We start from the raw sequence: 27,542 nt of genomic DNA, 5'->3' as shown, positions 1-27,542 counted from the left end.
TTCCTATCTCCAGCGTATCTTTACGTTTGTTTTATTTGGGGACATTCGGGAGCGAGTGAGAGGGTATCGATGACATCGTCGTGAAACCGTGTGTTCCTTCAAACCTGCTCTCGACGGGTTTTTCATTTATTTCCTGGCACAAAGCGGTCTTCCAACTCACACGATCCGTTTTATATTCGCACCGTAGTGGAGGATCGAGTAGATCTTAAGCGGATCGCGCACTGGCACGTATCGGTTTTTCTTCAAGTCTTCACAACGCAGGCGGAGAGCTACAACTCGGAACCGGCCCTACGGACGAAAGAATGGCCCAAAGAGCGCTGCGTCGGGTGTTTGTGTACGGAACGCTGAAACGTGGGGAGCCTAATCATCACCTTCTGGCCGACGCAGACAACGGATACGCCAAGTTCATCTGCAAGGGTTCGACAAATCGTCGGTTTCCGCTCATCGTCGCCACCCGGTACAACATTCCCTTTCTGCTGGACAAACCCGGCACCGGGAGTTACGTAACGGGCGAAATCTACGAGGTCGATGATCCGCTGTTCGAGCAGCTGGACGTCCTGGAGGACTACCGGAAGCTGTACGATCGCCAGATCGAGGACATCAACGTTGGCATTGAGGGGGGTAACGTGCCGTGCTGGTTGTACCTGTTGCGGAATTGTCCCGATCGGTTGCTAAAGCTGCCAATGCTGACGGAGTACAAGAACACGCTGGAAAAACCGTACTCGAGGCGGGCACCCGGAAAAGTGAATATTTTCGAGGAGCTGCTTAAGGGTGATGAATAGCAGAGGGAGCATCGCCAAGATGCGGTGAAAAGATAGGGGCATTCCTGCTGTGTGCTGTGGATAAATGTTGTTCATTTTACTTGTGGTCCGATTTGGAAACACCATTTGTGTACTTAAAATTATGCACGGGTTTTTTTTTATAATGATAATACAACGAAAGTCAATACTGTGTAATGTTCCCAGTTTAGGGGTTAAATATGCCATACAATCCATGGTTACATCAATTGAATTTTTTCAATTATAAATACATACTATATAATAAAAAAAGGTTGATGCCGCCGTAATCGGATCTATTGTTTTTTTGTTGTTGCACTATTCGACTCAGCTGAGTACATTTTGACTGTGCAATTTAACAAGAACGCGCACTCCCTGATAAACTGCAACCGTCAGAGTCGTTGGGTAGAGCAAGTCACGAGACGCCTTTATTGTTTTAGTGGCATTACACCGAATCGCTTGGGAAATGTCTACGCTGCGGCGCGTGTTCGTGTACGGAACTCTGAAACGGGGCGAACCTAATCATCACTGGCTGACGGATGTGACCAACGGAAAGGCTCGGTTCATCGCCAAGGGCCATACAACCGTGCGGTATCCGCTTGTAGTTGCATCCCCGTACAACATTCCTTTTCTGCTGGACGTTCCAGGCAGGGGTCATTTTATCGCTGGCGAAATCTACGAAGTAGACGATCCCATGCTGAGCCGACTCGATGTCCTGGAGGATTACCCTAAGCTGTACGATCGCCGGCCGGAAGTGATACAGCGTGTGGAGGCGGCCGACGGGACCGCCGAGGAGAGCTGTTTAATTTATCTGATGAAAAGCTTCCCGAAGCAGTTGCTTGAGAAACCAATGCTTGAAGAGTATAGAGATTGTCCCGAGCAGCCCTATACCGAAGTAGAGGGTGAGGAAATTTATTTTGAAGAGGACGATTCGCGAAAACGAAAACCATCGTAAAAGGAACCATCATAGAATCGTCAAAAGCTGCTTAGCAATTCCGTGGGCGTGGAAAATTACCCGAGCTTAAAAAAGACAATAAAACGTGCTAAAAGATAGACCAGGCAAAAACAATAAACGTAGCTCAAGGTCATTGCTAATTTAGAGACTATGCGGGAGTAAAAAACAGTAAAAGCATCCGATCGAAGTAAAGAAATAAGCATGAGACTACAGGGCTGTGAGACAAGTTTGATAAATATAATCAAACAAATGTACAATATTCAGTCACGTGGTCATGCACAAGATGAAGTTAATAATGTTATTACCATTCTATGTGGCATTGGAAATGCGTATAAGATTCTAAATTTCGAATAAATCATGCAGAGAGTTAACGCGATCGTTCAGTGTCTGGAACTACCATGCTGTCACTTGTGCAGGGCTGGTATCGTAGCAACGCAGACACGCGTTTGACAGCACGCTCCTGATTAGAATGTTTACTTGTTTACGTCTAATTTTCTGCTGCCGACGCAAGCGAATCGTTGAACGAAAGTAAAATCCCATATGTAATCTTGCTTCGTTGCGGTTGTTGATAATTTGTGTAAAGAATATAGCAAAGGGGGTGAAAAATAACGAAAGTAGCTTAGCAGCTATATGCAAGGTGCGCTCTCGTCAAATTTGAAAAATATCGCAAAACGGTAACCAAGCAAAACCAACGAACGCCGTGCGTACGATACGTACACAGATTGTTTGTTTAGTCGTGTTTTGCTGCTACCGTACCGTCCGTTCGCGTTTCAAAACAACCACCTTCGCGTCGTTTTGTGCTTCCAGAGCAGGTGGTGTGTGGTGCAACAAGTAGCGACCACGTTGGGGGTGGGAAAACGTTTATACTTACGAACGACCTAGCGGCCGCCCGTACGCAGCATTTCGTGGGGACGAGTAAAAATAGCATTTGCCGTTGTTCCTCGGTTCGGGTCCGAACTACCACGTAGGCGACGGTGACCGCGGGACAAAGTACCTGGTAGGTGCATCATCTAGCAAGGATCACAACAAGCGAAACGTTCCTTGCCTGAGCTAGGCAAGCGCGATCGAAGCAGGCGTCGGTCGTTCGGTTTTTTGTGGTACCTCGTGCAGTCGGGAAAATTCCGCTGTGGCAAGTGGTCCTGCGACGCACGATTATGGCGGGACAGCGAAAGTTTCAGCTAAGCGAGGTGGCCGCCCTCCAGCGGAAACACGTCGTAATCCTCAACCCTGACAAAGTGGAACGGATGCTGAGTGAGCTGGTGATCGGCGGAACGGAGAAGCTGCAAGTGGTGACCGACTTCGATTACACAATCACCAAGCAGCGTCTTAGCAACGGCGAGAAGGTGCTGACCAGCTTCGGCATGTTCAACGAATGCAAATCCATCCCAGCGGATGTGATACTGGAGCAGCGCAATCTGTACCACAAATATCGCCCCATCGAAATAGACCCATATATGGAGCACGAGGAAAAAGTGGGCTATATGATCGAATGGTGGGCCAAAACGGGAGACCTTCTCAAGTGAGTGTATATTATTTTTTTCAGTATTAGATTTTTCAGTACGAGCAGAAAAAAGAAATCTTTGACCTCTAGGAGGTTTTCGCTGTTTGGGAAGTTGGTTTTCAGCGACTTAAACCACACCAATTACCCAATCACATGTCGGGGCTATCTGAAGCATCAATCAAACGGAAAGCTGTTAAACGATTGCTTGGTTTATGCTATGAAGATTGTCGTTGGTCGCGTTATCGATAGCACACTGCGGTTAACAGCAGACATTGTTGATAACGATGCCATCGACCAGACACAGTTCTAGGCGCGTGTTTAGCACCAGGGCATCAGATAGCAAACTTAGATTTTTGGTTTTTTTTAAATATATTACACGTTTCTGTTAAATTAATTTATAGTGTTTTCTTATTTTTTTAAGAGGATTCAAGCTACCCCAGGAGGATATCGACGAGGTGGCAGCACGATACAAGGAAGGTTTGCGAGATGGTACGCATGAGATGTTCAAAGAATTGCATGAACTAAACGTACCGTGTCTCGTCTTCTCGGCTGGCCTTGGCAACTGTGTGTCATCGGTACTAAAACACGCCAATGTTATGTATCCAAACGTAAAGGTGAGGTATTGGCTAGTGAGAGAGAGATTTTTAGCTTTGTTTTAAATGTGAACGATAATTCTATTCATTGCTTTATACAGTTAGTATCAAATTTCTTGCAATTCAGTGAAAATGGAATGCTGAACGGGTTACAGGATCCAATGATACATACATTCAACAAAAATGAAACCGTTCTCGAGGGCACGGAGTATTACGATATCGTGCATTCACGGGATCATGTCATAGTTATGGGCGACTCTCTTGGTGACGCTGGAATGGCAAACGGCGTGCCATCGTCATCGCACATCCTTAAGATCGGCTTCCTCTTCGATCACGTGAGTATTTGGTGTTGGTTAGCTCTTTTTTCCGTGCGATTCACGTGCACTGTCATGTTCTATTTGCAGCCCGAACTCAATCTACCTCGATACACGGCTGCGTTCGATATTGTGTTGATCGACGATCAAACAATGGACGTACCGAGGGCCATCATAGACATGGTGAGGAAGCGATCGCATCAGTGAACGCCCGGGCGTTGCAGCTGGTAACTGCACACGTGCTTCTAACGAGCGCACAATGTGGCGGCAATTCGCAAGAACGCCATCGAAGCTGAGGCGTTAGGCATCAACCGGTTTTTGTTGAATTCATGACGCCACACCAGGACTCTTGTTGCTGGCAGTTTTAGCTCAACGTTTCGCGGCAAACATTTCTTTTGTGTGCCTCATTCGGATCGTTATCGTATTTCGTTAGTTTGTTTTCTTGTGAAGTTGAATAACGTTGATTCGGTCCCGTTTATCATTCTTTTCTATTCTATGACACTTTTGCTTTGATCAACTTCAAATGTTTATCGCGCGATAGAGTTATCGTTCGAAGTATTTACGAATTTTAACCCAAATAAAAAACAAATTGGGCAGAAAAGGCAGATATACCGATTACTAACGTTCAAACGTGTTAACGAATATAATGTTTTAAGTGAAAAGTACAAGTATGTATAAGGTTACAAGCAAGGGTAAGTATTGGATTATTAAATGAAATCAAGCTTGTCCACGTGGTCCGGTTTAAGGAGTCTATTACTTAAGAGAAGTTTTTTTTACATTACACTTTTGGTGGAATAAATTATGCATGAAACTCTTCGCAAGCAATGTTTGATTTAAAAATGCATCTGTCACCTGCAACCGGCCTGATGCATCTGAGAAAGAAATGCAGTATTTGTAAACAAAGTTTGACAAGTAAACTAACCTCGCGTTTTCGACCGGGAAATCGTATGTCTTCAATAATATTGCGTTTGTTTTTGTTTAAGCGATAATGTCGTTATTTCCGGCTTACAATACAGCACCACAAGCGACAATAGGTGAATGTAAGTGAAATTAAGGGTCACAAATCAGTTAAATGGGTTGTTTCTAAACGGTCTCGTGAAATCCAACCGCTCAGAACCTCGCATAGTCTTGAGATTCCGCCATGGGTTGATACGATCTGTTCTCTCTCGTTTCTTTACCGCTTGTAGGCAGCAAACCCTCCGAGCTAGCTTGGCTAACGAACCAGAGTTTCATTCCATTTCAAACCGCGGATGTTAGTGACGATGAATCCGCTGCTGATGATGATTACTCCGATCGTGCCGAAGCATTCGATCGCGGAGTAGAAGTATCTGAACACACTGAAGAAACCTCCTCGAAACGACATAAAAGAAAGCACAAGAAGAAACACAAGAAAAAGCAGTCTAAGCGACGAAGGTACAGCTCGTCATCGTCGGATCGTTCGGGTGAAGAGCAGCCAACCGCGACTACCTCTTCAGTAAGGATTTCTGAAACCGAATACTATACCGACGTAGATCCGTTGAAGATATATTTGACCGTTGAAAAGCTGCACCGTCCGGCATGTCCTCGGTATCGCTTAGGAACGTATAGAGCCCTTGGAACGAAGGGATTTGCTGGAGATCACGACCCACAGAAGGACCGCTGCAAGCGATATTTTAGGGCGCCACGAAAAGAAAGTAAACGTGACGGCACGAAGCTGACGCAAGAGGAAGTATTCGCTCGTGAAGCGGATCTGGAGCGGTCTATACGGGTTGAGGATACCGTGGGCAAATGGATGGAGCTCATGCGCTTCCGGCAAGAAAATCCTATCCACATCGACAGCTACCAGAACCACAAACGCGAGTTATCTCTCGTCGAACGCGCTCGTAGCCATTTCCCTGCAGACGAGCATCTTCTGGTGGCGTATCTGGAAGCGATCGTACGCGTGTATCCCACGGACGAGGTGCTAGATCTTATTCGACAGGCTATCGCGAAGGACGAAACGAACGTGACGCTATGGCGAGCGCTCATCCGTAATAAGCAGTGCGCGATGGCACAGTGCATCGTGCCGGACGTGCTGAAGCTGTACGAGAAAAGCACTCGTTCCCTATTTATGGCCCGTCGTAGCGACGAAACGATGCTACAGGTGTTTAAGAATTGCGCCACGTTCTGCCGTCAGGCGGGCCTATGTGAGCTGATGTTTGGGATGCTGCAGCACGCGCTGAGTATGAACGTTAGTGGCCGTTTTGGAACCGCTGGAGGAGACATGTTCACTTCGCCTGAACATTTTCAGCAATTGATTGAGTACGAGGAGCTGATCCTAAAATCTGGCCTGCCGATGAATGAGATCTGGTTGAGAGTTGAGCTGCTTCGCGGTGCTTTCCATTACGTTCCGTTCGGAGGTGGTCGATTAGCCAGTGATCCTCAGCGGATGGTGTTGACCGACGACGTGGTAGGCTTTGTGTATCCCCTGATCAACAAGTCGTATTCGTTCGAGCTGACACTTACGGCGTTGAAGTTGATGAAATTTCCGTTCTCCCAGCCAATCAACGACGAGGAACCGTACGAGACGGACTACCCAGAACAATTGCTACCGGTGTTTCTGGATGTGTACCGCGATCGTTCGCTGGACGGTGAACTGTACGCGTTCATAAAGCAGCTAAGTGTGGCACCGTCGTACATCAAGGCGAACATAGCTTACGAATCGTACCTTGAATTGGTTCGAAAATTCCTTGCCATAACGATTGACCATTTCACTGGAACGCAAAGTGCGATTCTGCTGGTTCTGTATCTGCAACTCGAGCGAATACTTGCGTGCGAGGAAAAAGTTCTATCATCCCCACCCGCAACGGTACTAGAGGAGGAAAAATCGAAACCCATTCGAGCGCGTGTGAAACAACTTCTGAAGCACACCCACAGCTCGAATCAGAACAGTCTGGCCGTGTACGCCGAATACGGGTTGCTAGAGTACGAAATGTCCGGTCTCACAGGATCATGTAGGAAAATTTTCACCACCTCCGTGCAGGTGTACTGTTCGAATAGTGATACGCAAGACGATGATAATGATCTGTTCTGTCTCGTTTTAACGATGGTGGATTTGCTACTCATCAACGGCCACAAGGATGAGGCAGTGAGAGCCCTCACAAACCTGGCCCTCAAACCGTTGGAACTGAGTTTCGAGGCATCTGAGAAAATACCCCCCGTGCCAGACACGGTTAAGCTATCGGCCCTGCAAAAATTCAACGATCGCGTAAATCGAGCGGTACGACACGAAACACAGCAGGATTCCACCGCGGGTGTTTCAATGGAGCAACGTTTCACTCGAAACCCCATGATAAGTGCGATCAAAGCGTACGTCTTGTACCTCGCGTTAATTCGATCGAACCTATCGGAGCCCAAGAAACAGCTGGAAACGTTTCTGTTCCTGTTCAACGAACCTGCTAACCCGCGGCAGCAATTCCTGCGGCGGCAGCTGTACGACATCTATCTTCAGCTGTTTGAGATCACCCGGGTTAGCAACGATCGAGTTTCGTCAGCAGAAAACGTGAGAAGTTTCCTCGATGTAGTCGATCGAGCATTGAACGATTTTCCCGCCAACCTGCGGGCCCTTCGAGTGATGGTATTTAACGAAAATTTGCCCTGGTTGCGGTTACGTGGCGTACTTGGTAATCATCTCACACCGAAAGCGGTCTTGCTGCTGGTTATTGCCGCTCGGTATCGGGGATCGAAAACGGCCAGTACGGGCGATACGGCTAGTGAAACGCCGTACAAACAGCGTATACTTAATCTACTCAGCAGCGCTGTAAAATCTTCCAGCGGATCATCGATTCTTCACCAAAACGCGCTGCTTTGGCGATTGTATCTTCGGGAGCTGTTCGATCAACCGAACGCTCCGCCAGGATGCAGCGTGTTGGAGCAGTGCCGGCGAACGTTGTACGCGGCCCTCGAGGCATGTCCCTGGAACAAGGCGCTCTATCTTGATGGGGCATCCTGTGCGCCTCAGGAGCTCTCGCAGCTGCTTGATCTCATGATGGAGAAGCAACTAAGGGTGCACGCCATCCCGGAGGAACTTGCTATATTGAGAGATGGATGAAACGTAGTGCAAATATACGAAAGCTTTTTTTTGACTTAGCACACTTTCTTCAGCGTTTGCTTTATTCGTCTATTCGTAGACTCCGTATCGGGGGCTATCATTTTCGAGCATATGCAATGTCATTTACGCCGAATGATTCAACCGACACGAGCATGGAGTAGATGAATCGAATGTGCTGGCAACTACACACCGCCAAATTGAGCTGCAACAATTGCGGTGTCTTTGCGCAAACGAATGATAACAAATCATAAAAAATAACAGATGACGTTGAGAGATGTAATTCAAACCTAACGCATGCAAACGATTCCTTATAGTTTACATCCTAGTGAACATGAGGGCTAAGGATCCATTCGACGTGCTTTTACACGCCCATCTTCTTCTTAAGATCCTCGTCCTGCGCGGACATAGCCGTTAGCTTCTTGCCGATGCGTTCGTGTACTTCCAGATACTTCGCCACGCACCTGTCGATGCACACGGACTCTCCTTTCCCTACGAAGATGTTAGAGTAAAAAATGTTAGCAGAGGATAAATTTAGTTCTCGTGCGCCGGAAGCGCATGTGTTAATTTGTCAGCATACCAAGTTCCGAATCGGCATACTTGGGCGGAATACACTTTTTGTGGCAAGCCTGTGTCATGCGGCTGTACAAATCCGACATCATCTCGATTTCCATCTCCTGCATCAGCTGCAGCTTGGCCTGCTGCGCCGCGTTTAGCTCTGGCATGCTCATTTTGGTGGCGATTTTCTGTCAATCTGTGCTTCAACTGTACAAATGCGTTCTCCTTCCGTTGGAGATAATATCTACTCGCTTCCGTTCTTTAGTAGCAATGTGGGCCTGATTATTCCCGGAGAGGTTATAACTACCGGTTGTTTTGATGCCTTTTATACGTCGAATCGTCGCGGTTCCTTGACTTCGTATTGGCCAACGTTTGATTGTCGCATTCGTTCTCGAATTTTCATATTTTCATAACGATTTTTATCGACGGATTGCTTGGATGCAACGAATGCGCATATTCCTAGTACACTGATGATGGCCCTGCAGGCCGAAGGAGCAGCAAAACAGTGAACTTTAGTGTTTATGTCCGGAAACTTGCTTGCGGTTGGAACCGTGGCTTTTTGCCTCTACTCACCAGCCGACTCCGATTTTTCCCAGATGTCCGAGGCGCATAATCGCGTAAGAGTGGTCGCAAACAGCTGCTACATGCACTACACGCCGGAAAACTTTCCGCACATTCGAATATTTTCTCCGATCCGGTGAAGCGGGTTCTTACGAAACACGACAGGAGTGCATATCACACGGTGCAACTGACAGCTCGAGTTCGCCCTGCTAGCCGGGCGAAATCCGTCCTGTCAAAGGGCTATTTTTCGACAACACTGCTCCGTTCTTGAAACATTGTGTGTGTCGTTCTGAGAACGCCAAATTTTAAGCGCACATCGCAATCGGTGTTTGTTTTCGTTTACGCGTTTTGGGGGAAAAATTCGCTAGCGGCACGGAGGCCGGAAATCATCTTTTGCGGCGCGGCATTTGTCTTGCCATTCTTCCCAAGGACCGCATGCCAATCGAGCAGGTGGTGTAGTGCAGTGGACAAGTGTGGAAAATTAAAAACCCATTCCGCTCGGGTGGGGAGAAAATCGTTTAAAGTTCTCGGATCTTTCGCACGCATCTCCCGCAGTTGCGCCGCTCAGATCAAGATGCCTTCAAAGAAGAAAAAGTATAACGCACGATTTCCGGCGGTAAGTGGCCGCAAGGAAGTGGATCCGTAGGAACCGGCTTTAGTCAGTGCCTGCCGTGAACCGTTTCCTGGGCGTTGTGTGACACCCTGGAGAGTGCTAATGTGCCGTTTCTATTCTCATCTTACAGGGCCGTATTAAGAAGATAATGCAAACCGACGAGGAGGTGGGCAAAGTGGCGCAGGCAGTTCCTGTTATAATCTATATCCTTTTCAACGACACGTTGCTGAAGCATATAAACATTTGCTCCACACTCGTGGGCTTGCTTTTGTGGGTTTACTTTCTCCATTTTTCCTTAACCAAATCCCCGTTGCCCTTAGCGCACCTAGGACACTGGAACTGTTCGTGGAGTCACTGCTGACCAAGACGCTGAAAATCACCAACGCGCGGAACGCCAAAACTCTCTCCACCTCACACATGAAACAGTGCATCATTTCAGAAAGCCGGTTCGATTTTTTGCGTGACCTTGTCAAAAACATCCCGGACATCGGTATCAACGAAGACCTATCCGGTTCGGAGGCCGGGTACGGTGTCAAAGGTACCTCACCGGCCTCAACGTCGACCTCCTCGTCATCTGCCTCGTACTCGAACGGGGGAGCAGGATCCACGACGCTGTCGTACGAGGTACACTCGATGCCGCTTCAGCGCTCAGAATCCTACTCCCCAGCGTCGGCCACGGGTTCGATGGTCGCACAGAACAGCCATCAGACGGGCAAGCGAAGTCTCGGACAAGGGAGCAGTTTAAATTTTTACAAAGAAATATCGCTGGAAGAAACCAGCAGTCCATCTCCGCCGAAGCTGAACCGCCTAAATTCAGCCCCGGCCGGGGGTGTGTCTGCAGCCCTGCCCTTCAAAATTGACATCCTACCAAACATACCGGCCGCCGCGCCAGGTGCTACGACCAGCGTGGCAAGCAAACAGGCCACACCCGGTGCCATAACGCCACAGATAACATACAAACTCGAACGCCTGCCGGCACCGTCAACCTCTCCGGCAGCTACGCTCGAGCCAGTGATTAAGCTGCACTACTCCAACCTAAGATTACCGGCCACGTCCACGTTGGGGAGCACGGCAGCGCCACCGAATCGGACAACGCCTTTACAACCGACGATCAAAATTGATCTCAGCAGCCTAGCCACTTCGCCCACCATGAATGTGGTGTCACCTCAGAAATACGCGGCCACTGCGGGTGTTGGCAAGCACTATGGGTCCCCACAAACCAGCAGTAGCAGCACGTCCTCATCGGCCACCCCATTACCGAGCCCGGTGACGACCGTCCCGCCCGTTTTCTCCGCCCTGTCCTCTACCATCCCTGGGATGGATGAAGATTACGATGATATTTAACTCCCCCATCTCACCAACAACTCTGTTGTCTGTGGCTACAAAGGGAAGCGGTACTATCGAATCGCTCGATCGTATCGATTTTCACCATCGGAGGGAATGCGTTGTTTGCATTTATTTTGTTTCAACTGACCATCCCCCACCCGTTCTCACCACACCCAACGGACGATTATTTTCTTCACCATATAAGCATAGCAAACAAATCACGGCGCGCACCACGAAAACCGACGACGGTGAGAGGAATTGCGCAAAAACGGCAAAGGAAACATGTATTTCCATCGTATTCTGTACCGGCAAACCAAGCACGGTTTGGAAAGTTGATTGTATATAGTACATCATTTTGTGTGTTCAAAAAGCAATTGTTAAGCCTTAGGTCCCCACAGCCTACTACGGGAGGTTGTTTATTCATGTACAAGTGTAAAGGAGCACGATTGTCGGTGCGTGTAAGGACGCATGCATCTTCTACGTTTGCAAGGTTTCACCACGGCACGCAAAACCCCCGAAAAGGCCTACGCCACCGTTGGTGTACAGTTTTTTTTTATTTTGCGAGGCACGAGTTGGATGAAAATCACGGCCAGAAGCCCAAAATTTAGTGTATAATCTTTTTTATTTTGTTTTGAAAACTTTGGAATATGTAAGTTTATCTTTTTCTTTTATTTTTTCAAAATTTAAAATTGCCTTCAAACAATGCGAAAAACAACTGAACTGAATCGAACGTGTATTAAAAACTGTGTAGATGAGAAACATTCAGAACCACGCGCTTTAAACGGTTGACCATAGCCGAAGAAAGAAAGGGAACCGGTGTTGTCCTAGCAGAAGGAAGGCGGATTGAAAGGCCGAAACTGAGTAGTTCTCTCCCATTCGTTCCTGGTATTAAAGGATCAACAGCACGCGCCCTTTATTCAGGTAGTGTTTTTGTTAAATGTGCATGTCCTTTTAACGTGGCCTTCTTTCAATGGTACTAGGCTGCCGTTGCAAGCGTTCCATTAAGCGATAGCACCGGTAAATTATTAATATAAATAGGTAAAATTTATTGACTGTGATTATGAAGCGATTAGTATAAAATAGTTTTATATTTAACTTTAATTTTCTTTTTTTGTTGCTTATTTACGCCTTTCAGGTAGTACAAACAGTGTAGCTATCAAATCCGGCAAGGTCAGCTTTGGCGCACGCATCATATTATAGATGAGCGTGTAATTATGGTCGATAGGAAACATTGCATTAAGTAGTCACTCTTTCTCTCTCTCTGGATCTATCTGCCAACGCCATTTTTCGCTTTGCGGAAGGAATCTTGCACCGGATGTTGGTAGCGATTGTAAGAGAATGCTTTGGAAGGAAAATTGGAAAATCGTTGCGTTGTACTGCTTGCTCGAGCCGTTTGAAGGGAAGCTACTGGACGCTAAGATATCGGCGCACTCACGGGACAGCACCAAAAGGCGGGGGAGCCGAATGGGCATGGCCACCAGCACCGAAAGGGCATGGATACGTGGGAAGGACTCCCTGGAACTTGGGTGGTTAAATACGTTTCCGAACAACGAGCGTAACTTCGTTGTTCCTTTCCGTTGAACATACACAGTTGAAGGAGTTGCCTCCTTCTCTCACAGGCTCCTCGGTTGCACGGAAAGTGGCCAAAAAAGCCCTCCATTCTCACGGTAACGAATTTGTTGTAGCCTTCGCTCTACGGTCGATCGTCGTTATCGGCCTTCGCGACCACCGTCAACTTGTATTTGGTTACTCGCACGTTTTAAGCCATCCTGCACTCGCAGGCTGCCCTATTTATCCTGCAAGCTAAGCCGCAATACTTCGGCCAGCATTTCTTCTTCCCGCAGCCGTTCCTCTTCGCGGCGTGCCTCCTCCTCCTGGCTGAGTTTGATGGCTAGCTGCAGATTGGGATCGACGTACCAGTTGGGGCTGGGTTCGGTATCGTTTCCGTCGCTAGCGGCCACGGACGCTGCCGCCTGGTGATCGAGAGCCAGCGCCGGTGGCTGACCACCGGTCTCGGAAATGGCCCCCGACCTGCTGCTTTGAAATCCGGTTATCAGTGATTCTTGCAAAGCTCTGTGAATTACACGACATAAAAAAGCGAACCATGGTGTGGGTTTTTCGTTTTTGTACTAGCGATACGAGTGAAGGGCAAGGGCGGAGGATTATTTTGGCGGAACGGGTGTGCGATTAGTCTATTCTACCGAAATGCGTATGCAACCTAGAGTGCCTACAGTGGAAGATGCGAGCGCGAAGAGAGCGTATAAATAGCAGCTATCGCTGAGGCCAGCGCCAAACAAGCAAACTTTACTAGTAACGTAATTACATTTCAATGGAGAAGTGCACTGACGGAGGTTTTTATTTAAAACATGCTAAAGTTTGCTCGAGTAAATCCAACAAAACATAGTGCAGTAGTATAGCTATAGGAGAAAGGACTTTTTTCTTGTTCTGTGAACACTTCTGCTAAAGCTCGAGAATAAAACCACACGCGGAAATTGCCTCGTTGCTATAATATTAAGGAATGGTGACGAATGCGTCAGCGCGTAACGTAAAATTAATAGAAGCCACGTGGAAAATGCTTAATGCCCGTTGTTAAGCACAACCTACTCATGCGAGTGGCGCTCATATTAACAAACCTAAATGGAATGTCCCGCAGGATCGTCATCAGCTGATATGCTGCAGTACGCACAACTAATAATCCACCTCACAAATCATCATATTGCCATGTAAATCATCTTACAATGCTACGTGTGGGCGCACTCGCGCGGATGTCATGCACCAGAATAAAAACGTGTTCTTTTTGTAAAACTCCTACTCGTCGTGTCTCCTCGCGTGGAGAGCAAACGTGTATCAAAAAATTGCATCGCACCGCTTCTGGATTGTCATTATACAATAGTGTAGGAAAGACGCAGAAGCGGGTGCGTTTAGGAACATTGGAGGACGCATTTCAATTAACTTTTGGTAAATAATTTCTTCAACGGGCTACGGGCGATGGAAGCCGGCAGCATCCCTCCGATCAGGGAGGACGCGGTGCCGGCTTTCTTCGGTTCTGTCGAAGCGGCACGAGCAGGGGAACTACTGGAGGGGAAGGGTCGTGAGAAAAGCGAATTTCGAGCTCAAACGCCGAGGCATTACGACGAAGCGATACGATTGCGATTAGTCGAGAAGTTTGTTAAGCATTAGGTATAAAAAAAGAGTAGAAAGAGAGAAAACAAAACAGAGAATATTAAAAATTCCGATTGTCGATTGAATTAAAAGAAATGATCAATAAAGGAGACAAATACGATAAGAAAAAAAAGTATCCCCAAATTTGAGAATAGAAGTATAAGTTAAATATAAATATGAAACAGTAACCCATTGGTTCCGGAAATGGTTTCCATGCAGCTCTACGCTACCATACCTCTGCAGCTGTTCGTCTTCGTAGTACTGCGGCGTGTGTGGCCTAGGTGCCTTCAACGCCTCCCAAATGTCGACCTTGTCGTTTTCGCTTCCCGACTCGACCAGGCTTTGCTGTATGGCGAACTGCATCAGTTCGTCCTCGTCCTCGAACGTAAGCTGCTGTCGGAAGTCGGCGATACCACGCCGGACGCCGTAACCGCTCGGTGCCTCGAAACACGCGTCATCGATCACGCAGGTTGTCCGGTCGTCGCTTTCACGGATATGGCTTACATTCGGAACCGATTGTTCGATGGCAAACACGTTCCCGAATGTAACCACCGCGTTCAACACGTGGAAGAGGGGAATTTCTGGAACAAAAATCGTTCAATTGCGTTAGAATGGAAGAAGGAAAGTGTATTTTACATCCACCCAACGACTTTACCTATCTTAACGGGGAATCCCGACGGCAACTGCATGGTAATGAAGTCCTTCAGCTTCGATACGTGCGGGCTGGCCATGGTAGACATAAGATCCAGTATCGGTAATACCTGTTCCTGCAGCTTAATGGGGAACTCTTCGCTCAGCCAGATGTTCGCCTTAAAGTGCTGCTCTTTGGCAGTGATTCGCATTGGTTTGCCGACGTCCCGCCCATTTAGGTCGATTTCAGAGAAGTACTCCTCCGCCGATGGAGCCGTCCCTGACTGCTCATGACCGACGTTCTCGTCCGACCCGTCCGGCGAACGATCGTCTCCGTTGTTCGACCCAACCGGGGACGGCTCCCTAAGGGCACTTGTACTCGATCCGGCCACCGCACCGTGATCATAATCCTCCTCCGTCATGCCCAGGAAGTGCTGCAGTGGAGTGCGTGAATTTTTCATCCGAGCCTGATCGCTGCCAAGGTGCTCATTGCGGGTGCGCGTAATAAACTTAACGTTGCTCGCTCCGTACACCTTGCACTCGTACCCGTTGATCGATTCCACTTTCTCGCTGCGCCAGCCCCAAAACCCAGACTTGTTGCGCTCGAAGCTGATCTTGTCCATGTCGATGTGGTTGCAGATGACCGGAGCTTGCAGGCGCAGATGCACCGCCTCCTTGCTCGGTCTGATGCCGTCGATATTTTCGTCCTCGATGTTGCGCATGTGCTCCACCGACACCTCGCCCGTGTCATGATCGATCTCGATCATGCTGGCCGTGTTCGACTGACCCTTGTAGATGTAGCTACGATTGCCACGCTGCCAGGTGTTATTATCGAACCCGAGCAAAGTCGTGTCAATGCGCACGTTCGAGCCGCGCTTGTACACCTTGTACGTGTCGCTGGGGCAAACGCGCGACATCAGCGGCACCCAGCTGGTAAATTCCCACTTCATCTCGACGTAAAAGTCCGGCGTATCCTGCAGGTGCTGCAGCAGCTGCGGAACGTGCGACACTCGCTTGATGTGGCGCTGCAAATCGCGCACCTCGAGGATGGCAGTCAGTATGTTGGGATCACCGGAGCAGACGGCTTCCTGCACCACTGTACGAGGGAGCATAATGAGTTTGGGAATTTTCCCTTCCATACCTGTGTCATCGCTCTTACCTGACCATCCATCACACTCGACGTTGGCATTACATTTCGCGGTAAGCAAGGCTTTCACGCACTCCAGGTGGCATAGTTTCACCGCCAGCATAAGCGGTGTCCGGCCACGTGGGTCAAGCTTTTCCAAGTCATGCTGTGGGACAAAAACAACACAAACGTTAGCACAAACGGTACATGTGCGAGATGACTGACCGGGAGGATCGATCGATATGTCTTCGGGGAAATCAGAGGAATGCATGAATCATGCCACCCCGGCACATGACGTGATTAGCCGTCGCTTACGCAGCGAGACGGCATTGTTTTTGCCGGTTTGTTCAAAAATTGTCTAATCGAATTAGACCATAACCGAGAACACTAATTAGATTAATCATTTTCAGTTCCACGTCTACCACCGGGGCGCACCAATATGGAGCATGCCGATCCGTTCTGGGAGAGTGACTCCTGCCGCTACTCTTACCGTTTTCTCGCCGATGGCCTGCTGAAGCTCCTGGAAGTCATTGTTCCAAACGTGCCAGTGGATGGGGAAGACTTCCTTGATCTTATCGATAGTAATCATTTTCGACCGATATCACCACTGCGCGGGTTCCTCCAGCTACTAGCAGTGTAGTATAGTATGCATCAACACCGTACCCCAAAAGGAATCACTTGCAACCGTACGTGTGCGGGTCCTGCGTGAATGAACCTTTAACTAGCGGAAAATTTCTCCTATTCCTACGGACGATGCTATCACCAGGAAACCCCGGACGCAAATTAGGGCTCTGAGTTTTCCTCTCCCTTCTTAGTGTTTTCGTTTTCTTCACTGTGGGGTTGAGATATTTGTAAACAACCTGTGTTTTTCTTATCCGCAACCTGCCACCGCCTGAGGGATCTACGCCGGAGACACACGACCAAAACTTTGTCTTTAGCTTCGCTTTTCCAATGGTCACACACGCAAATTGAGAAAAAAATGAATAATATAATAAACGTTTCAAAAACTCTCCCCTTAGCAAAACACCGACTGGAACTATATCGTCTGTACACACGCACATACGGCGAAAGTCAATAGTGACATACTCCTTGACAATTTTGAATTTTTCGCCTCTGTCAATTCAGGATCTGTTGGAAATTAGTTCATGTTTGAGATTTTCTTACGTACTTTTAGTTTGTGTTTGGCTGCCGTTCACAAATTGTGCAAGAACCCGTTAATTCTTAGGAGTAAATAATTTGCCACAGCCCACCAGATGGCTGCAGTTCTTGTTTTAGTTAAGCAACTTTTCCTGAATCAATGAGGAGTAGTGATTGAGAGGAGCATGGTAGTAATGATAACTATTCTGTAACTATTGATTTGTTCAAACATTATGGCAAGGATATGAGGTAGATAGATAAATACTTATTGTTCAGAGCAATATCTTGCATGTTTCTAGTTTAAAAACAAATTTCTAACAAATTTAATTTGTTCAAACAAATGCTTTCTAAATTTATAATAGGATTTTATTTGCAGAAATAGATTGATCATCGATGTATATACCACGTTGACTTCACAAGGACCCTCATAATCAATTCTGCGTTTTATTTATGGCATTTTTCACGAATTATTCTCAGCTTCAGTCGTATCCCGAATAGAAACACCCCTAAAGTACCAAGATGAATGGTGTAATTGTGGTGTAATGGCAATTGTGGTGTAAAAAGAATGCGTTGAGCCGCGATTCGCTAGCATAGTGGAAGATTTTTCATGTTTTTTGTTATTTTTCACATACTATAATAAACATAATAAGTTTTTACATCTTGTGGATGGTTTTCAGATCGCTTGTGAGAATGAAAACTATATGCTTTTTTTTTTAAACATTTAGTTGGAGCAAACATTGTCTCGGTATAAATTCGCATTTGAAATTCTTTTGTCTAGTGCTTTTAAGCAAGCATCACCATTGTTGCTTCAGTTTTTACAACCGACGGTTGTTTTGAATGTAGAATTATCGGCGAAGAAAATTTGAATCGAACTGAACACATACGAGTTTTCGCAATACGACACGGGTTCGCCATCGATTCGATAACTAGAATTCGTGACGAACGTTTCCGATTAGAACGGTGTAGGTTAAGGTTCTTGTTAGACGGTTTGCGTGTTTGCGTTCTACCAAAGCTGGCAAACGAGCAAACGCCGTTGCGATTCAAATTTTAATCAACCAATTTAGAAGCTGATGTTTTTTACGCTATCACCGCAGCTGATAAATGCGTAAGTAAACAATTCGGTGTAGCGTGGATGAGCTGGTAACGGGTTCAGCATATGATTTTTTGGTTTCATCATTTTTTGATTCAATGCTACTGCTGTTTTTTTTTGTATATTTACTTTCATCGAACGTATAGTTCACGAGCATTCGATTTGGTTTCTAGTTTCCGATATGGGGCATCGCTTTTAATTGAAAGTTAAATTGTTTTCTACACCTTTCCATTGTTTGAACCGACGCATTGCAATCAGTTCCAGACTGCTTACATATGTTTACAATATACGGTACGATCTATCTTGCAGAACCTTTCGGCCGAGATCGCTTTCTCTATCAGCTGGGGCCGCGGAACCGAGCGGTGGCCGTGAACGTGAAGCGATTTCGATAAAGCATCGCATATTTTCCCCTTACTTTCGTACGTGATCACGCATCGAAGATCGAACAAGAAGTTTCCAGTCACACGCATCGCTTTCCTTCGGAAGGGTAATTTGCAAGTCCAAATTGATATACCGGCTGTATCGTGGGCTGTTGGATACATTTACGCTAACCCATTTCAGATTGAAATATTTCCACTGTTTCGATATCGTTGGGATGCAAAAAAACCACCTATTAACAATTCTAAAGGCTAGAGAAAAACGACAACTAAAAACATATGATCTCTTTCTATCGCAAATTTTGAAAATTGTTCTGTTTTACACCGTGAATTTAAACTATTTCAGTAGGAGCATTATTTTTTATGTATAAAACCTACATGTGAGAGAAATCAAAACATAAAACGCATAAAAAGAGAGTAAGAAATAGAGAGTATGAGAGAAAACCTGAAAATGGAGAGAAACAGAGCGCGTCTCTCTTTGTCAGTGATGTCGAATTCTTTGAGCCCCGAGGATCACATCACGTTTCGAAATACTTAAATGGATCGGATATTAATATTATGTGGTTATCGGATATCAATATTATGGATCATTTAGTTTGTCCTGTCTATAGTCAAACAGTTGATGCCCAAGTATTCTTCTGATTTTATATTAAATGATGTCTGACATGCCTGCTCGATTACCTCTGCTAGCCTCTTTTACGATTGTGATCATAAAGAGATATTGAAGTCGTGCCCATTATCATGGTGGGTTGGTTCACAAGTATCTTACCTTGCTAAAACAAATTACAAAAAAATTCTATGATTGATTATTCATCGTTTGATGTATATAAAGTGATAACACACAAGATTTAAATGAAAATAATTATGGCGTAGTAGATAAAGAATCGACTGGTGAAATAGAAGGCTACTCAGTAGTAGGCCTGTGCGGCCTGTGTGGAGTGATTTATCACCCAAAATTGACCGCGAGTAGTCAATCAATCAGCTAATACTACTTTTTATTAGGTCAGTTTCTTTTCAGCCCGCCTGTTACAACCCTTGCGAAGCGCAAACTACCCCTAGCTGAGCGCGAGAAACGAACGCACACGCGGTACGGCAGCGGTGAGTAAAACAAAACCGAGTGATCGCCGCTACGTGATCGCTGGAACGGGCACAGACAAAAGTGAAATAACGTACAAAAATAAAAACCCCCTCCACGGCAAACAAAAAATCCTCCAAACGGCCGCGCGCAGTCTCAACCTGTCGTCAAAACGCGTCAAACGGCGGTTCGGTCACGTTGTTGTGCGTGGTGCGTTGCGTGTGGTTGGCGGAAAATGTGGTGCGCGTCGTTTCTCTGCGTTGAAACCGAGTGTTGAAAATAACAGATGAAAAATAAACGCCTTGTGGCGCCAGGAATGCTTCGCGAGTGGTTCCAGCACGGATTGGTTAATATCGGGCGAGTTTCGCGCTAAATTCGAAATCTTTAGCCCACCAAAGTGAGCTAGCTCGTTCCGGAGGAGACCACTTTCATCGTTTGGGGGATTTTGTGGACAAAAACCACACCAGTCCCACCAGTTACGTTCTGTCTCGGAAAGTGTACCGAAACGGAAGGACGAATCCGCCCGGTTGAAGGAGGCTTTCAAGGGGGCAGTTTCAATTGTGCCGCTAAAGTGCAAGCGAAAGCGAAATCGGAGAAATCGGATACGGTGAACCCGCGGCGTCACGCTGTCATTTGATGGGAATAGTCAAATTCGCGCAGCGTCGACCTCAAACACTAAGCAAACGACCTAGAAGCGCGAAACACGATCTTGTGGATCCAAAAGGGGCTACCATCTGTCGGTTAGTGTGCCACCGAAGAGATACCCGCAAACTCATAGTGAGTGAAACGACGGGTTGGTGTTGGGCACCGTTTTCACGTCTGTCTTTTTTTTTACGAAAGCAGATGATTCCGTAGACGGTGTGGATAAAGAAGAAAAGTGTTTTTCTCCTGCCCGTTGGTGGTTAGAACGAGTTTCCACCGGTGGGTCTAAACACAATCACGGCCTACTAAGATCAAGGAGCAGCATCCTGACAGCATCTGTCATATGGTTTTGTGATTGTTCCAAAATAGCACCTTGTCAGTGTCAAGTGAGGCGGGAGTTTCCAACCATGTGTAGTGTGTACGTGTGGGAATTAAAACTAATCTGCTAAGCGCTTTCAGCAGCTTAGATTCAGCTTTCGTGCGTGTGATTAGGTGCTTTCCCACGGCGCGTCTGTTTGTTGCAAAATACCCGTGCCAGTTCGGCCCCGGCAACTAAGTGTCAAATCGGTGCCTACTCCGTGCGGCCATTAGAGTGTATTTTGGGTGGTACTTCTGCACACCGGATGGGATGTAGCGCGCCTACTCGGTTAGTTGCGAAGTGCGCGAGTGTTCGCCTTCAACCATCACTGTGACTAGTGTCAATTGTTCAATTACCCTCCGGAGCGGCATTGATCGTTGCTGTGGGACAATGTGTTGACGAGCAGCGAACCGTTGCACAGTTGTGGCAAGAGCGAAAAAAAAACAACAAACATACACACACGCGCCCGAAGTTACAACCGTTTTTCCGACGAACGCGAGTAGTAACCCCTGCGATTAGTAACCCCAGGCGGTGTTTGCAGTGAATCACCGATAGCCGGCCATTCCGACATGGCGCAGTTTAAAGACAACTCGTGGGTAAGTGTAAAATACCAATTGCCGTATGTACGTTTTGGTTTCCCCTCGAGCGATAGCCGATGGCGAACAAAAGGGTGCTGGTTGTGGAAAAACGTTCAACATGATGTTTTTGAGCGACACTTCCGGGGCAAATGCGTTCGTGTTCAGAGAGCTTTTCCGGGATGCTTGGCCGGGTCGTTCGAGAGCGCGCTTTCTATCACTGGAGCACTGCACCGAGGGCAGTATCCTTGCGCGATAAGGACCCAGGGTAGCATTTTGACTATTATTTATAAACGATATTAATCACAACGTTTTCCTGTAAGGCGATGAATCACGTTTGGATACGCACTTCCATATCTGCAACCTCGTGTGCTGTGTCATAGTCATTTCCGCACTGCAAAAAATCCATATTAAGTGCATTATTCACGAATAAATGGCGCAAATATGTCGAAAATTGCTAAATTATCCCCACCGATGTGTTATGCGATGGGGGCAATTACAGCGCACGCAAATACCCGCTCATAAGTGACGGTTTTGTAATGCCCGAAATTAATTCGGTTGCAAATTGATTATTCAACGCGTGATCGATATCTTATAGACCGGCGCCCGCGCACGATCTCGTGGTAGCAGCTCGAAGTTAAGCTATTTCTTTTTCTTTCCTTTTCTGCTTAAATCAAACCCACCCCGGGATGCTTATGAAAGCAGCCGTGCTCTGCGCCATGCATATGGCAGGAAAACCGTTCGGTTTTACTATTACGCAAAAGAAAAATGGCCCCCTCCTGGTTTTGACCAGAAATCCGTTCCCGGTCGGGGTGTGGACTCGGGTTTTTGGGTGGAAATTTTCGTGAGGCTCGCTCACCGGAACCGATTCCAAACGGCTGTACTACCACGTGGCGGGAGCGATGATGCGTATTTGCAAATTTGCGCCTCGCTAATCGGGCGTGTACGACCGAAGAAAAAAAAACGGTACCTTCATGGCGAACCCGCTGCTATCCAATTTGCGGTGAAATCGCACTTCCTCCACAAATGGATGAAAAAAGGCACCCAACCGAGGGTGACTTATCGGTCGAATTGGTGGAACTACAATCGCAGATGGGTTTAATTGAACATCTCGATCGCCGCCCGAAATGATCGGAATGGGAAAAGTGAGAGTTACGATTGATTTGAATCTGCCGCCGCGTCTCGACACGCGAACTCGCGCTTGGGTTGATTCCGTTTTTTTGGGAGAGGGAGGTTCAAGGGCCGGTGGGGAATGTGGGGTGGGCAAAATTATCCCCTTCACACGCGATGCCGCCTAAGGAAGTGGGGGAAAAAAACACACTAAAAGAAAAGAATCAAAGACGCCGGCCACAGGTCAGCAATAAAACAAGCGCCTGCCACCGCCCCAAGCGTCTATAGTGCACGATCGGTCGCTTGGAGCTAATTCGATTTCATTTTTTTTCGCTTTCGCCAATGCCACTGAGCTGCCGCTTTGGCCCAGTTTTCGGGGGATGCACATTGCCGGGCTGGGTTGCGATGGGGTCGTTCTACTTTTCGCCGCACCCCAAAAAAGCACCACCCCTCACGGAGGGTGTGGAAAATGGCCACACTCATCGGAGGGCTGTAATGGCTGCGAAGGAAATGCGGCGAAATTATCCGCCCCGTTCAATTACCATGTACGTTCCATCCGTTTTGGTGCCTTCCCGTCCTTTGCCTGGTGCCTGCCAACGGAAGGAAATGCTGCTTTGATGCGAGGAAAATGTGTGAACCGACGGAACCGGATGGTGCGTCTTCCAGCTCAGCCACAGCCGGCGTTTTCTTCTCGCGAAAGTCTCCGTGGGACCGGGTTTTTCCTTCACCGGACTGTCGGTTCCCTCAGAGCTGAAGAGTTTATCAAAATGGTTTGATCGTTTGCCCATTTCCAGCATTAAGCGGTTTTGTGCCCGCACCGCCCGATTGTTTCGTGGCTGCAATCGAGCTTTTCCTGCATTCGGCACCGGACATTTGCGCGGTTGTGTTTGATGTTATTTTGTCGATCTACATCCAAAATCTAGCTCCGATAGCCCTGCATGATCCCTTGCGCGCGAGCTGTGTTGCACGAAAACGGGGAGACTAATTATCGCTTCCCGGGCCAGGACTATGGCGTTTGATGGCGTGAGTCGGGGGGGCTTTTTTTTTATGTGCAATTAGCACGAATTGTGTCCGAGAGCCGTTGGGTTTTTTGGGGCTTTGTTTGAGGGTCCCAATAAGATTAAGCCGTTGTCGTATCCGGAATGGAAATCTAGGCTGGACGTTTTCTAATCCGTCGCCCGTGTTCGGTGATGGAGCGTCGAGTGAATCGTCATGCAATTAGAGTTTTCAGGCCCTGGAACGGCACCAAATTATAAGTGTTAACTTCTTTCGTTTTTCTGTTGACTTTCGTATTCAAGGGTTCGTGTATGTACTACCATATGAAGCTGAGACATCTATTAAAGGTTGTGTAAAGCACAAAACAATCAAATGAAACTTTTCCAAAGTTTAGAAGAGAATCGTAATACATAAAAAATAAAAATTCCATAAGCATTTCCAGAGGAATGCACAGGAGATTGTCAAATATTGCATTGCAGCCATAAGGACTAGTCAGATTTTAATCGATTTGAAAATAAATTCAAATTTAAAGGAGCTTATGAAATTAATTGCATGATTCGATTAATTGTTATATATAGCGATCAACTCGTCCTGAACAGCAACAGCTTACGCATCTTCTCATTTTACTCCGTTCATTGACACCTGACCCGCTCAAATCGATCAAAATAATTTCCATTTCATGCCCCAAAAATTGCACACCTCAGCCCAGTTGTGATCGCACAACATTTGCTTGCTGCTCCGATTCGGGTTTACATACGCGTGCCCGTTCGATGCCGCACATCCTTACACAATCTGCCCCCGGCGATGGTTATTACGTTAGCCCGATCGAAAAGCGCACATCCAGCAAAAGGCCACCCAGCTTCATCCATCATCGGTTGGACCCTCGTGACTTTGTAGGTCAATCTTCCAAACATCGTCCCGCAGCTCATTAGGCAAACCAGCGAGTCGATGGCCATCGTTCCACCGGTGCTAGAACCGGGCACCTGAAGCCACTGGCCACGCCGGTGAGGCCAACGGCCCCGTTATGCTCTGATTTCGAAAGCCTCCCTCCGGTTTGAAGCTGATGGCATCTCGCACCCGCAAGAGAAGGGCAACGTGCGCATCCATCCGAGGCGTAGTACCAGCTAGCAGGCGAATCGTGGACATCACGTTCTGTTTTTTCGTGGCCAACTCTCGCGTGAGTGGGACGTCAAAATACCAGAGAGAAAAAAAAGGCGGCAAAGCTCTACCGTTTCGGGACTGTTTGGGGAACCGTAAAAAAACACATCATGCAGGGGAGGTTTTTTCGGCCACCAAACGATGCGTTACGATGCTTTCGTGGGCTGCTTGAGCTAACAGCGAAATCTCACCCCACGATCGCGTCCGGCCGTAAACTAGTCGAGACGTGCGTAGCTTTGCACCGGGCTTAATTAATTAAGGAAGATCTCGCCCCGGCTGTTGTGGGTGCGATAAATGAAAGGTCATGGCTGGGCCTCGTTGGTGGCTAAGCAAATGCCAGCCAGTTGTTTGGCACCGGTTCCAGAAAAAATAAAAACAAATCCCTCGCGCCTATCCGAGCGTCTAATCTCGATCGATTAACCCAGTTACCGTTCGAGTGCGAGCATGGTTGTCTTGTTTGGGTTGGTGGGTTAAAACCACAGGAATAAAAAAACAGGAATAAACCGCAAAACAACTGTCAACTTGTGCTGGAGAGATCGCGGGAACGTCAGTTAGGGAAAACCTGAAGGAAAAGCAATGGCCCCTTAAGCAAGTCCCGGTCCCGGTGACTGTACCCGGTCTATTTAGCGCACGGAGCGTTGCGATGTCAAAATTGCCCCACAAATCGCACCCGCAATCAGTGCTGCTCGGTGAGAAATCATCCGGAATGGTGGCGAGATAAGATATATACCCCTGCGCGAGGTGAATATCCGGTGTTGGCCCTGCCCTAGTGGAAACAATTCCACCCCGATTCCGGAACTGACCTGCCCTCCCCCTAAACGGCAAGTACAGTGCAGAGAGGGCGCGATAATAGAAAGTGGCTATCGGCCGATTAAAATGCCATCCATCAATGGGTGCGTTTCGTGAAGGGCGTGGAGTTGATCAAACAAGAAAAGACGGCCGCAATGCGCAACCAGAACGGATGGGTGCTTCGGGTTCGGGAAACTCTCCAACGCTGGTTTCGATTTGGACAAGCGGGAAGATGGAAGGCATCAGCCGGCGGGATGTCACGGATTGTGCTGCCGGCGGTTACACTTACGAGGCCAGCGGCTCATTTATCACTCGCCCGAGCATCGGTTTGGCTTGCGTGAAAGAAAAGCTCCGCTAAAGTCGGTTAACCGGTGGCCGGAGTTGAACTTGAGGATTTAGCCTTGAGTGAAGGACTAATCGTGCGGATCGCTTCAGGGCGGCCGAATTCCTTTCGAATCCGCCCGCGGCCCGGTTTTTTTTTTCAAGCTCGTTGGGAGCGCGGTTCCCCTGAAGGAGCTCAACAACTTTCACTGGAGGTGCGCTTTTGAGCTGGGGCAGGTTTCGTTTTTTTCGTTTTCGATCCCCTTTTAGCGCCGCAGGATACTGAGAGGGTGATTATTGGGATGTGTTAAAGAATTCAACCCCTTTTGCGGGTGTTTATAAGGTGTTGATCTACACGCCCGGTACATATGACGGGGAAGTAGTGATCAACTAGTATTTAGTGTGCTTGTTCTATAAGAAAAAACACTCATTTGTTAAGAATATCGTGCTCTCTGAAAAGGTTACTTATTGCAACAGAAATGAGTAATTATAAGCAGATAAATAACCTTTATCTCGATCCGTACTGAATGAATGCAGTCAGCAGACAAGTTTATCTCGCACATCTCGTAAAACTGCGCCTCATACTGCTCCAGTTTCAGGCGGTTGTGAGGTGTTCGTTTGTCTACCGGATGCTTCATGCAGCTGTACAACGTGCAACACCCGCTCGAGCTGCATCCATACAAACGAATGGGGGTTTACTTTTCAATCTAACATCCCGCAAACCACACATTCTGGCCCCATCTATCCCGATCACAGCCGCATCCAACTGCGGTCTGTGTGTTTCATATAGGTTTCCAGGAAGCAAACCCAACGCAGCCGTTCATTTAGAGCGGCCTTTAGAATGGAGAAATGCACGTCCACGAGAGATCTCTAACCGCAGTATGGTTGTGAACAAATAATAACGAAACTGGCAACAGCAGGCAAGCAAAAATGCGACCACTGGAAATGAATAGCTACAGGGTGGAGCCTGTTTTTTCCCAGCGGCGAAACGACGTTTCTCTTGGCTATTTACATGCAAACGCGGCGAGTGTACATCAACCACGGAAGCGGAACGCAAATTGAACAATTACATTTTTTTGTTGCTTTCCCCTTTACCGGGCCGGGATTTCGTGCCGAAGGAGAGATGTGATCCGGGCCGAGCTGAAGCTTGGTTTTGCGTGGAAGAGGTAAAACAGATTACCTTCGATTAAGAACGCTTTGGGCGCGCGATTGTGAAGCCCGGCCTGCCCAAAGATGGTCCCGACAACGACGACGACGTTCGAGGCAGGTGGGTTGATAGCTGGCAAAGGTCCGTCAAGCGATGCCAACGCGCGCATCATCCCACTCTTGCCACAAGTGGCACCTCGAGCTGTTGACCTTTTTGCTCGTGGGGCAACATTCGAAAACGGGAAAATAGTTGCCGTAACCTTGAGTCCGGGACGGCCAATATAAGGCCGGACAGGTTCGGAAGGTTTATCAAGCTCTTCGCTGTGTGTGTTTGTGTGTTACGTTGTGGGCTCCCGGTCTGGCCATCTTGGGCGTGATAAATCGGGAAATTTACGTCTCAAGTGTTGTGCGCGAAGCAAAAATCTACTCACAAAAAAAAAATACCACGGCCCTCCTACATAACCGAGAGATATTAGCGCACACGCACAGAATTACGTCGGCGTGGAGAATCCGATTCGGGACTGGCTTCTCGAAAGCGACTTCCACATTATCTCCAGCGTTGTTGCGTAAGGCGGTTAAGGTTTTGG

General features: G+C 47.5%; 8 protein-coding genes across 9 annotated transcripts; 5 read left to right on the top strand and 3 right to left on the bottom strand.

Moving 5' to 3' along the window:
* The first annotated feature begins 215 nt into the window (after positions 1-215).
* Positions 216-1,064, top strand: LOC128732006 (troponin C-akin-1 protein-like). Its single transcript, XM_053825165.1, has one exon. It carries the CDS (start codon positions 303-305, stop codon positions 780-782), a length of 480 nt encoding a protein of 159 aa, XP_053681140.1. The 5' UTR covers positions 216-302; the 3' UTR covers positions 783-1,064.
* Positions 1,065-1,242: 178 nt separating this feature from the next.
* Positions 1,243-1,831, top strand: LOC128720082 (putative gamma-glutamylcyclotransferase CG2811). The gene has a single exon (XM_053813728.1). It carries the CDS (start codon positions 1,243-1,245, stop codon positions 1,729-1,731), a length of 489 nt encoding a protein of 162 aa, XP_053669703.1. The 3' UTR covers positions 1,732-1,831.
* Positions 1,832-2,876: 1,045 nt separating this feature from the next.
* LOC128731691 (7-methylguanosine phosphate-specific 5'-nucleotidase) lies at positions 2,877-4,671 on the top strand. The gene is made up of 4 exons (XM_053824823.1): positions 2,877-3,250; positions 3,654-3,846; positions 3,927-4,160; positions 4,230-4,671. Exons 1-4 carry the CDS (start codon positions 2,886-2,888, stop codon positions 4,344-4,346), a joined length of 909 nt encoding a protein of 302 aa, XP_053680798.1. The 5' UTR covers positions 2,877-2,885; the 3' UTR covers positions 4,347-4,671.
* Positions 4,672-5,127: 456 nt separating this feature from the next.
* Positions 5,128-8,208, top strand: LOC128720548 (nuclear exosome regulator NRDE2). Its single transcript, XM_053814223.1, is given in 2 exon segments — positions 5,128-5,195; positions 5,331-8,208. Coding segments are annotated over 2 exon segments (2,946 nt in total).
* A 44-nt stretch (positions 8,209-8,252) lies between these two features.
* On the bottom strand, positions 8,253-9,087 carry LOC128730743 (mitochondrial import inner membrane translocase subunit Tim10). Its single transcript, XM_053823823.1, has 2 exons — positions 8,786-9,087; positions 8,253-8,697 (listed from the first exon to the last, which is right to left on the bottom strand). The coding sequence occupies exons 1-2, from the start codon at positions 8,934-8,936 to the stop codon at positions 8,570-8,572; spliced, it is 279 nt and encodes a 92-aa protein (XP_053679798.1). The 5' UTR covers positions 8,937-9,087; the 3' UTR covers positions 8,253-8,569.
* LOC128730744 (uncharacterized) lies at positions 8,947-9,470 on the bottom strand. The gene is made up of 2 exons (XM_053823824.1): positions 9,337-9,470; positions 8,947-9,242 (listed from the first exon to the last, which is right to left on the bottom strand). Exons 1-2 carry the CDS (start codon positions 9,372-9,374, stop codon positions 9,089-9,091), a joined length of 192 nt encoding a protein of 63 aa, XP_053679799.1. The 5' UTR covers positions 9,375-9,470; the 3' UTR covers positions 8,947-9,088.
* A 428-nt stretch (positions 9,471-9,898) lies between these two features.
* On the top strand, positions 9,899-11,281 carry LOC128720376 (dr1-associated corepressor). Its single transcript, XM_053814044.1, has 3 exons — positions 9,899-9,940; positions 10,068-10,140; positions 10,263-11,281. Exons 1-3 carry the CDS (start codon positions 9,899-9,901, stop codon positions 11,279-11,281), a joined length of 1,134 nt encoding a protein of 377 aa, XP_053670019.1.
* A 1,607-nt stretch (positions 11,282-12,888) lies between these two features.
* On the bottom strand, positions 12,889-16,770 carry LOC128731754 (ankyrin repeat domain-containing protein 13D). Of its 2 annotated transcripts, none has more exons than XM_053824893.1 (5): positions 16,666-16,770; positions 16,215-16,347; positions 15,081-16,151; positions 14,661-15,006; positions 12,889-13,336 (listed from the first exon to the last, which is right to left on the bottom strand). In XM_053824893.1, the coding sequence occupies exons 1-5, from the start codon at positions 16,768-16,770 to the stop codon at positions 13,051-13,053; spliced, it is 1,941 nt and encodes a 646-aa protein (XP_053680868.1). In that variant the 3' UTR covers positions 12,889-13,050. The 2 variants fall into 2 exon arrangements, with proteins under 2 accessions (XP_053680868.1, XP_053680869.1); XM_053824894.1 differs by having other exon boundaries at positions 16,672-16,770.
* Positions 16,771-27,542: the final 10,772 nt, after the last annotated feature.

Source organism: Anopheles nili, chromosome 2 (assembly GCF_943737925.1).
Source record: "Anopheles nili chromosome 2, idAnoNiliSN_F5_01, whole genome shotgun sequence".
Classification (NCBI taxonomy): Eukaryota; Metazoa; Arthropoda; class Insecta; order Diptera; family Culicidae; genus Anopheles; species Anopheles nili.
Note: the sequence above shows the minus strand (reverse complement) of the source record. Positions and strands in the feature narration are given on the sequence as shown.

What these genes read in the sequence shown, in the direction of transcription:
- LOC128732006 (XM_053825165.1), top strand. Translation starts at nt 303, where the DNA reads ATGGCCCAAAGAGCGCTGCGTCGGGTGTTTGTGTACGGAACGCTGAAA.
- LOC128720082 (XM_053813728.1), top strand. Translation starts at nt 1,243, where the DNA reads ATGTCTACGCTGCGGCGCGTGTTCGTGTACGGAACTCTGAAACGGGGC.
- LOC128731691 (XM_053824823.1), top strand. Translation starts at nt 2,886, where the DNA reads ATGGCGGGACAGCGAAAGTTTCAGCTAAGCGAGGTGGCCGCCCTCCAG. An exon ending in AAAACGGGAGACCTTCTCAA is followed by an intron (nt 3,251 to 3,653) that starts GTGAGTGTATAT and finishes TATTTTTTTAAG; the next exon opens with AGGATTCAAGCTACCCCAGG. An exon ending in TCGGCTTCCTCTTCGATCAC is followed by an intron (nt 4,161 to 4,229) that starts GTGAGTATTTGG and finishes TTCTATTTGCAG; the next exon opens with CCCGAACTCAATCTACCTCG.
- LOC128730743 (XM_053823823.1), bottom strand. Translation starts at nt 8,936, where the DNA reads ATGAGCATGCCAGAGCTAAACGCGGCGCAGCAGGCCAAGCTGCAGCTG. An exon ending in GTATGCCGATTCGGAACTTG is followed by an intron (nt 8,698 to 8,785) that starts GTATGCTGACAA and finishes ACATCTTCGTAG; the next exon opens with GGAAAGGAGAGTCCGTGTGC.
- LOC128730744 (XM_053823824.1), bottom strand. Translation starts at nt 9,374, where the DNA reads ATGCGCCTCGGACATCTGGGAAAAATCGGAGTCGGCTG. An exon ending in GGAAAAATCGGAGTCGGCTG is followed by an intron (nt 9,243 to 9,336) that starts GTGAGTAGAGGC and finishes TTCGGCCTGCAG; the next exon opens with GGCCATCATCAGTGTACTAG.
- LOC128720376 (XM_053814044.1), top strand. Translation starts at nt 9,899, where the DNA reads ATGCCTTCAAAGAAGAAAAAGTATAACGCACGATTTCCGGCG. An exon ending in ATAACGCACGATTTCCGGCG is followed by an intron (nt 9,941 to 10,067) that starts GTAAGTGGCCGC and finishes CTCATCTTACAG; the next exon opens with GGCCGTATTAAGAAGATAAT. An exon ending in GGCAGTTCCTGTTATAATCT is followed by an intron (nt 10,141 to 10,262) that starts ATATCCTTTTCA and finishes CCCTTAGCGCAC; the next exon opens with CTAGGACACTGGAACTGTTC.
- LOC128731754 (XM_053824893.1), bottom strand. Translation starts at nt 16,770, where the DNA reads ATGATTACTATCGATAAGATCAAGGAAGTCTTCCCCATCCACTGGCAC. An exon ending in TCGGCGAGAAAACGGTAAGA is followed by an intron (nt 16,348 to 16,665) that starts GTAGCGGCAGGA and finishes TTTGTCCCACAG; the next exon opens with CATGACTTGGAAAAGCTTGA. An exon ending in GAAGACGAACAGCTGCAGAG is followed by an intron (nt 13,337 to 14,660) that starts GTATGGTAGCGT and finishes TGTAATTCACAG; the next exon opens with AGCTTTGCAAGAATCACTGA.